The sequence below is a fragment of the Impatiens glandulifera genome, chromosome 1, assembly GCF_907164915.1.
Source record: "Impatiens glandulifera chromosome 1, dImpGla2.1, whole genome shotgun sequence".
NCBI classification, from domain to species: Eukaryota; Viridiplantae; Streptophyta; class Magnoliopsida; order Ericales; family Balsaminaceae; genus Impatiens; species Impatiens glandulifera.
In genome coordinates, this window is record NC_061862.1 from 39,648,304 (window position 1) to 39,658,492 (window position 10,189).

The 10,189-nt window shown below is 32.5% G+C and overlaps 1 protein-coding gene across 2 annotated transcripts; it reads left to right on the forward strand.

Annotated features, from left to right (window-relative positions):
• The first annotated feature begins 4,766 nt into the window (after positions 1 to 4,766).
• LOC124922347 (probable glucan endo-1,3-beta-glucosidase A6) lies at positions 4,767 to 6,659 on the forward strand. 2 transcript variants are annotated; one of them, XM_047463082.1, is made up of 3 exons: positions 4,767 to 4,959; positions 5,044 to 6,354; positions 6,429 to 6,659. In XM_047463082.1, exons 1-3 carry the CDS (start codon positions 4,902 to 4,904, stop codon positions 6,464 to 6,466), a joined length of 1,407 nt encoding a protein of 468 aa, XP_047319038.1. In that variant the 5' UTR covers positions 4,767 to 4,901; the 3' UTR covers positions 6,467 to 6,659. The 2 variants fall into 2 exon arrangements, with proteins under 2 accessions (XP_047319038.1, XP_047319037.1); XM_047463081.1 differs by having other exon boundaries at positions 4,768 to 4,959; positions 5,041 to 6,354.
• The last annotated feature ends 3,530 nt before the right edge of the window (positions 6,660 to 10,189 follow it).

Consider the following 10,189-nt stretch of genomic DNA (forward strand, 5'->3'; position numbering starts at 1 on the left):
TTATTTTATATTTTAAAACTTTTAATTATTATTAAAAATCAAATAAGTCTATTTAATTAAAAAATAAAAATTATAAAAAATCTAGTAATAAATAATTTCAATTCGTGTGGGAGTTATTAAAGTTTTAGTTTTAGTTTCAACACATTCTACAAAAATTAAAAATCTGAAATATCGGGTCGGGCCGGGTGAATTGCAGGGCTGGATTATTAGGGTTTCCCTCTAATAATAAATATACTGTTATTCGTTTTCTTTTATTTGTTTAGATGTTACTTTCAAAACTGAAGGTGTCAATTTCTTGATTTCGAAGAAATCGGGATTATCTTTCTATCATCAGTAATCCTTCTTCATCTTCATCGCCCTCAAGAATGTCCGAAAAAAGACCGATAATTGGCCTATCATGGGACCCAAATTTACCTTCATTATTCTCCACAACTACGACAGACAGGAAGCTTAATAAACCTCAAGATGATAAACCCAGTAGCGAACTTATTGACGAATTGTTTGTCCCGCCTAACAATCCCAAGAAGATAAACAATTTGATGCGCAAACAAGTCAAAGACTCTGCTGGCGAAAATTGGTACATATCAATCTTTCTAATTTGACTTTTTTTTTGAGTTTTTCCGTATATATACTGTTTTACGGGTATATTTCTTTGATGATAATATGTGATTCTTGTGAAATTTAGGTTTAACATGCCTGCTCCAACAATCACCCCTGAGTTGAAGAAGGATCTTCAGCTACTGAAGGTGTGATATTTGTCTTTTCCTATTTATCATATTTGAGTTGAACTATAAGTAGCTTAGTGCATTATTCTTAACCAAAAGTCTTATTTTTTTTCTGCAGTAACATGTTCATTGCTAGTCTTATTGTCTAAATTAGTGTTTTCTTGAATTGTGCTTGAAATACAAATCAATATACAAGTTGTCATCCTAATGTCATGATCTGAGCATTACCAATTATGGGTTTGATGGGCATGGAATATGGATACCCCCTTTGTATTGGTTAGTTGATAAGTGCCTTGACTAAAGAATTTGACATATTACTTATCTGCTAGTTGATCAAACAAAAAAACTATTTATTGCAAATTTGCAACCCTAGAGTGTTTAAACACTATGAACATCAATAAGAAAATACCTTGTTGAAATATTGTGTTCTTTCTTCACATTTTCTTTTCGCTTGTTAGTTTACATCAAAGCACGTAGAGATGACTGTTCCTAGTGTTAGATTCGAAGTGGTGAAGTTTGATGGAACTGGTAATTTTAAGTTGTGGCAAACAAGGGTAAAGGATTTGTTAGCGAAAGAAGGAATGCTGAAAGCCTTACAAGCAGAAAAGCAAGTAGGTATGGACGATGAAGATTGGGAGGAGTTGCAGCAACGAGCAATTGGGACCATAAGGTTTTGTTTGGCAGATGAAATCATGCCTCACGTGATGAATCTGAAAACTCCGATGGAAGTATGGGATAAGTTAGAAAGTGAGTTTTTATCCAAATCATTAAAAAACAAGTTGTATTTGAAGTATAGGCTATTCAGCCTGAAGATGCAGGAGGGTTCAGATTTGGCACAACACGTGAACATCTTCAATCAAATTATCACGGATTTAATGCAATTTGATGTGAATATTGATGATGAAGACAAATCAATTATGTTGTTGTGCTCATTACCGGCTTCTTATGAGCACATTGTGACTGTTCTCACATATGGGAAAAAAGCAATCAAAGTTGAAGAGATTATTGCAGCTCTGTTGGCTCAAAACCAACAGAAAAAATTCATATCTAAATCAAAGGGCAAGAACATGTTTCATTGTTACAAGTGTAAGGAGCCAGGGCATATGAAGAGAGACTGTACAAAACTAAAAAAATCAAACGGATGAGAAATACAGTGAATTCATTAGATGACTCGTGATAGCAATATATTTATTTTTTTCAGTTTCAACCACCGATTTTATGAATGTGTGAATGCTTGATGTTTTCTTATTGTCAGTGGAGTACATTTTGATTTTGTTAAGTGATATGATACAAACTTATGGCACATGCAATTGAATTGATATGTTTGGGATGATTTATATGTTGGTTTGGCCATTTGGAAGAATATATTGTTAAATTGCACTTGTTTTGGTTCTTTGTTGTTGCAGTTAAGAGGTGTTATGGATCCAAAGAGGCACTACAAGAAGGGGGATACAAGATCCAAGACACTTCCTAAATATTTTCAAGCAAGTGAATGATTTCAAAACTGTTGTTTAATCTTTACTATTGCATTGTATTGATTATTAGTGTGATGATCAATATATAGGTGGGGACTGTGATAGAGTCATCCTCAGAATTCTTTACAAGCAGACTTACGAAGAAGGAAAGAAAAGCAACAATTGCAGACGAGCTACTTTCAGATCCTTCCCTTGGTGATTACAGGTAATGAATATATTATCAGCCCATATGGAAATACTTCATGGATCTGATTTTGGGTTTGGTCGAGATGTAAAAAAAAAAAGAAATGTTTTCAAGAAAATTTATCAATGTTTTCTTTTGGCAGGAAACGGAAAGTGCGAGAGATTGAAGAAAAAAACTGTGCTGGTGTAGTCGATAAATGGAAAATAAGGGGGAAAAGCTCAAGAAAGCGTTCCAAACAAAGAAGACAGTAGTGATCCTATTTGTATTAGTCTATTTTGTCATAATTACTATCCAAATATTGTTCTTAATCATGATACAAAATATATTTTATTAGACCATTGTGAATTTTTAAATCTAGATGAATATGAAAAAGCATGATTACCCAAATAGGCTTGTTACAGTTGTCATCTTAATAATATCATATTACATTTCATAATACCGTTGATGGTAGATTACAAGAAATAAACGGCTAGTTTTTTGCCCTTTTCCTGCAAAGGTAAAAAAAGATAGTAAAGATGATTGATTCTCTTTGTTTATATTTAATGGGTTCTCTTTTCTCTTCAATTTGCCTCGTTTGTTTGTCTATCTGATATGATTCTCTGCTTATTTCTTTTTTTCTCTTTTCACTTTGCCAAAAGGTTCTGTTAAAGAGAAATTGATGGAATAAATGCCCTGGGGCCTGGTGGTAGTGGTCTCCCACTAGGGTCATTAATAATGACTCATTATTTTACAAAATCTACCGTTATCCATCCATCTATCTATATTATGATTATTAATAATAATAATGTCAGAATAAAATATAAACAACTTAATGCCTTGATAGTTTATAAAGTTGAGTTTATCTATTAATATTGTTGTGTGTGTTTAGATTAGGTAACCACATTTTATTAGGTTTGAAATTCCTATGGAGGAAAATAGATAAAAAGGGGTAAAAGGGTGTAGAAAAGGGCATAAAACCACTGAAAATGATATTTTTACAATTGTGGTTAGAATCCATTTGGTTCCAATCACTGAATGTTAGATTTTTGTATATAATAGATATTTTTTTTTATTATTGGAAGCTATTTGAATTAAAGCGACTATAAGTATGTCAAGCTACTCCTTAATTCAAAAATATATATTTTTTTATTTATTTATTTTTAGGGTTAAAATTTCATCTAACTTTCTCATGGTGCAAACCTATTGAATGGCAGATTAGTTTGATTTAGTTTATTATGTGCAATTTATCTTTTTATTTATAATATTTAGTTTATTATGTACAAATTCTTTAATAATTTTATATGTTATTTTAGAGGAAAAAGTTAAAAAAATGATATATATATAATTAGATCCGTTTGATTCAACTCACAAACAAAGTTATACATTCTATTTTATATAGAAACACTCAATTACAGAGTTTGCATTGAAATTATAAATTTATTTAAAAACTTTATTTCTACAAATAACTCGTTCGAAAATAAAATAATGATCTATAATATAATATCCCCACTATGTACCACCAGGATGAGCGATCAACCACGTGAGTCCTAACCTTCCCCGAGGTTAACATTCAAGTTAGTTCTAACCCTTCTGAGCTTAACATTCAAGTTAAGAATTATTATTTCAGTTTATGTCATTCCAAACATTGTAACTAAAGTGATAAAAATGGTTCTTAATAGAATAAAAATCAGAATTGAAATATTTTAAATAAAAGTAAAAAGTCTTTTTCTATATTTAATTTTTTTTTTTTTTTAATATAATATACTTTAGAATTTTGTATTTAACTCAATTTCCCTTATGCTACAAGGCCTTATTAGGTATGATTTTTTTTTAAAAACCATATACAAATTAAACATCATTTTATTTCTCTCTTATTAATCACATCATTTAATTTATTACTAAAATATTATTTATTTTAAATTATTAATTTTATTTTATTTATATATATCAATACCTCTTAAAGATTTTTTACCAAACATACTTATTATCTCTTCAAAATCATCACTTATCAAAAAAATTATTAATATTTTTCTGTCTTGATATTTAAAAAAAAACACACTAAAAGCCTAAGTGTTTCCAAACAAAACCAACCGAGACTAAGGTTATTAAAATAAAGAGGAAAAAATGATAGTTTTGAGGAGTTTAAAATATTTATTTGAAAAGAAAAAAAAAGTCTTAAATGATATTATATATAAATAAAATAAAAAATAATAATTTAAAATATATAATATTTGAGTATTTTGATTAATAAATTAATTGATTTGATGAATAGGAGAAAGTAAAATAATGTTTAAATTATTTGTATAATCTAAAACCAAACGAGGCTCAAACAAGTCTCCAAGCTTGAGTCAACCATTTCCTACTGGTTTGTCCTGTTTTGCGCATCTGTTCGGCTTATACCTCTCTAAAGTCCCATCATTTTGCCATCTGAAACAACACCTTCTTCTTATAGCTCCTTCCTTTCTTCTTTCTTTCTGCAAATTTGTTCATATACTACAAATAGCAACATCATCACCGGTTTCATATTTTACAAACATAATGGGCTTTCCGGCCACCGTACTCCTCCTCTCCATCATACTTTCCGCCGCCGTCTCCAGTAAGCCCAAAATCTCTTTTTCTCTCCTCCCCATCAAATATTAATCTTACTTTAACTTGTTTTCCTTTTTCTAATCACCAGCAGGTTTCGCACTCGCCGGCACCGGCAAGGTCGGTATATGCTACGGCCAATTAGGAGACAACCTACCCACACCCACAAATTCAATCGAGCTAATGAAAACCCTTAAAGTCAAACAAGTAAAGATCTATGATGCAAATCCAGCCATTCTCACTGCCCTCAAAGGATCCGACATCGTAGTTTTGGTCATGGTCCCTAATCAGCTACTTGTAAACATCTCCACCAACCAATCACTTTCAGACGATTGGATTCGATCCAACGTCGTCCCCTTTTACCCTTCAACCAAGATCCAATATGTTCTCGTCGGAAATGAAATCCTTTCTTCCCCTGACCGACAAATCCACCTCAGCCTTGTCCCTTCTATGTTTCGGATTCGCAAATCGCTTGTGAAATTCGGACTCCGTAAGATTAAAGTCGCTACCCCATCTTTCTTGGACATTCTCGAATCTTCTTACCCACCTTCTAATGGAACATTCCGTGCAGACATCTCGAATCAAATCATTAAACCCATGCTTCAATTTCTCAACCAGACTAAATCCTTCTTCTTAATCGATGTTTACCCGTATTTCGCTTGGGCGGCCGACCCGGTTAACATCAAACTTGATTACGCTCTGTTATCTGCCAAGAACATAACGGTTAAGGATCCGGGTACGGGTTTAACTTACACCAATCTGCTAGATCAAATGATAGACGCAGTCTACTTCGCCATGAAAAGAATGGGCTACCCGAAAATCAGGATCTTTATCGCGGAAACCGGCTGGCCTAATGGAGGTGACGTTGACCAAATAGGAGCTAATATTTACAATTCCGCAACTTACAACCGGAATGTAGTCAAGAAATTTACGGCCAAACCGGCGATTGGCACGCCGGCGATGCCTGGCGCGGTCATTCCGGCATTAGTTTTTGCTCTGTACAACGAAAACTTGAAACCGGGTCAGGGATCGGAGAGGCATTTCGGGGTGTTGTATCCGAATGGGTCAAGTATTTATGGACTGGATTTTTCGGGTAAGACAGATGATGCAGAGTATGGGCCGTTGCCGGCGCCGACGAACAATGAGGTTTATAAGGGAAAGGTATGGTGCGTGGTGAGGAATGGTGGAAAGGCGAACCGAACGGAAGTAGGGGCGGCGATGGCGTACGCTTGCGGGCAGGGAAATGGGACCTGTGATCCGATCAAGCCGCGGGGAGTGTGTTACCGGCCGGATTCGTTTATCCGGCAAGCTAGTTATGCTTTCAGTGCATATTGGGCACAGTTTAAGAAACTGGGTGGATCTTGCTATTTCAATGGTCTTGCTGAACAGACTATAAAGGATCCAAGTAAGTTATTGAAAATAAGTTTTTATATATTTTGATGGGTCTTTTTTACTAATGTAAATTTTGATTGCATGCAGGTTATGGATTGTGTAAATTTCCCAGTGTTACTTTTTGATTTGATTTTGAATCTATGGAGATAAAAAGAGAGTTTATTGTTACTTCATTTATCTCTTTCTTTTTATTTTTCATGTTATAGGAATCAATCTCTTTCTAGTTAATTGTTTGTTTTCAATCCTTTAGTTATGTTATTTTTGTGTACACTTTATTGAAATCCAATCCAATCCTAACTTATTCAATATTTATTAATATTGATTAAACTAGTTTCCATTTAGATTTATATTTCTTCTTCTTTTTTTTTTTTTTTGTTAACAAGGAACCTACCTTGATGTAATATGCTAATAACATTTGGCAGTAGATATTATACTATTGGTGCATTTATGTATATATAAATTTCAAGTCAAAATTTGGGGAAATAGAGAACCATCAATCCAATCCATAAACTTTGAATTTACTTCTAATCAATAATATCAATAAAATCCACCATTATATATATGCCTAATTTAAAAAAAAATAATTGTTGCTATCCAATAATCCTAATGCCCCATATGGGTTATAGGCTCACACTACCAAGCCCAACCGATAATTGTCAAACAATAACCTTAATTAATATATTCATGTTTGGTGATTGGTACTCGTTTTCCGTGCTGCTCTTATATCTGATCATGATAAAACTTGATTTATAAGTTTATAAATAACAATGTTACACACATCAAACAAAAAATAGCCATCTCTCAATAAAGACAAGAACTACATAGGTTTTTAATAATGAAAGAAGCTAGAAAATTAAAGGAAAAAATGATAATCCAATTAGTTACAACCAAAGAGGCCACCAAAGAGGCCTTGATCATGACTAACTCTAATCCAATATATCCATAAGATTAAGATTCTAACATATTAATGTGGAAATTCATAACACCCTTCTTAATAAAACTTATATTAAATGTCACCATAAAAATTCAACTAATACTTTTATAGGAACTCTTATAGCACTAGTGGTCTATATGACTTTTGATTGCAAAAAATAATTGTTGCCATCCAATTATCCTAATGCCCCCCATATGGGTTACAGGCCCACACTACCAAACCCGGCAGATAATTGTTCAATTGATACGGACTAATTGAGTAGGAGGTATAACAAACCTCAAATCTACTCAATTAAGTCTAGCACTCAATGTTCAGATAGGAGGAGCGAACTCTTCAAATCTATCATGATCCAGATTAAATAATTCATCTGAGCCTCTTAATTTGAATTAGGGTAGTCATTAACACCCATCAAAATTACATTCTAAAAATATATGAATATTCATCAATATATTAAGTCATAATTTACCATTAGTAACACACTCTTTAATAAAAGACAAGACAGAAATCCGAGTTGAAAAGAAATACCTTTCTCAAGAAGGAACTGAGAAATATGAAACCATGAAGAATCACATCTGAACTTTTGGTACTCGTCTTCTATGTCCACCACCCACGCATCTGATTCTCAATACCAGCAAACACCAAATCATTCTGTTTAACACATGCCTATAACAAATAAATAAATCACTTCTTGCATAGATGCACAGTGTTAAGAGATCCTCATAAAGTAAGTATATGTATCCTAAGACAATAATAATCTGAATAAAAAAAATTATTGTATAATTTATACCTACTAAATGGATAACACCAAACCATACAATATTATTATTGCCCCCATATGGTTTACAGGCCCACACTACAAAGGCCGGAAATTAGAACATCAGTTCTAATTAATATATTCATAAGTTTAATCTTTAAATGTATCGATGTGGGAATATATTTATCACTATACTAACAAAAATATTATAGTACCAGTGTTAGATTATTAATACCCTGCCACGGTACTAACTAGTGTTCAATTCTTGGCTAGTATAATGATATTGTTATGTCCTTGAAATTTTTAATCTCAATTTCAAAATATCACAATTTTAATTTTTAACACTCTTCTAGAATTATGAGTTTTCATCAATATATTTAGTCATAATTTATCCCTCAATAAGTAACACACTCCTAAATAAAATACAAAACAAGGAGTTCAAGAGAAATACCTTACTATGTACCTCCAAACTTCTCGGTTTTTACTCCAAAATATGAAAATACTACTCGGAATGTCACGATTGATCGGAGCTACTGAATCATTGAATGAACAAAACCTAGACAAACAGACTAGGAGAAGCAATTAGAGAAAACATACACCCACATGGCTAAATGATCATATTGTTAACTAATTATGGCATTTAAAACTACTCATTCAAAATATAATCCACCATTTATAACTGAGCATCCTTCAAAATATAATCCTCCTTGTACAGATGCAGATTATATTATTTTTTATCCATTGTAAATAATTCATCTGAGCCTCTTAATTTAAAGCAAGCGAGCTTGAATAAGGACTGGGTTCAAGCAATGAGTTGGTGTGACAGAAACTGTTCAACAGATCAACACATGTTATATTTTTCGTTGGTTAAAAACTAATTTAAAAAAAACAATAAGTAATACCAAATATATTAGGGGCATTTAAATTATATAAATACAAGCACCAGTGGTCTAGTGGTAGAATAGTACCCTGCCACGGTACAGACCCTTCAATTCCCGGCTGGTGCAATCAGTTTTTGTCCTCTCCGTACTTATCAAGTTTTCGCATGCGAGATTATATTACACACAAAAATTAAGGGATTATATGTTTGTTGTACCAATTTTTCAACAAAAAATTGACCTTTTTGCTATGTGAAAATCTCTATGTATGGATTTTCAGTAAGGTGCAAATTGATGTTTGACTTATAACTTGGTTAAATTCAAGCAAGGATAAAAAGACCAAATAGATACATAAACTATTGAAAAAATACCAAGAGAAATACCTTACCATGTCCCTCCAAGCTCCTTCCTCCTCCCACTCTCGAGTCTACTCGAAAACTCTCCAAGACTTTAAGAAGTTTCCAAACAATCCATTCATATCTGATCATGATATTATTGGTTTTATAAGTTTATACATAATAATGTTAGACACATCAAAGAAAAATATATTCATCACTCAATAAATACAAGAAAATACATGTTGTGTTTTTAATAATGAAAGAAGCTAGAATGTTAAAGGAAAAAAGTGATAGTCCAATTAGGAACAATCAAAGAAGCCTTGATCGGGCATAACGATTGGGGAATTCATAGCACCCTTCCTAATAAAACCTATATTAAATGTCAACATAAAATTTTCAGACAGGTAATTAAGGAATTCATCCACCTCTTCCTTGTGATGATTCTCAATATGTACCAGTATACCAGCAAATACCAAATCCATATCCAAATTCGTCAAACATGGGCATACAACAAAGAATAAATCATTTCTTGCAGAGATGAACAATGTTAAAAGATATATTATAAGAAGATGCAAAATCCAACAGGCCGAGCATGGACATTGCTCCATTGCTAACTAATTTGTTGGGATTCTTCAAATTAGGTCAAGTCGTATCCCTGTAGCTAAATCAGAATTGTGTTACCACTCCACTTTCATCATCTCACTATAATGCAGGCACGAATATTATTACACAAACAAACAAACAAATCAAGAGAAAACATATTATGACTTTGGAAATTAATTAAAGGTTGCGAACTAATCATCTGGATTTTATTCCATGAATGCAGAGTTATAGGAAGATATACAAACTAGCATATTCAAGTATTAAACTCTAAATTAATCAAACACGTTGCCCTAACTAAACTCTAATTAAGTAACCTCAAAATAGTGTCGTCAAAACTGAGA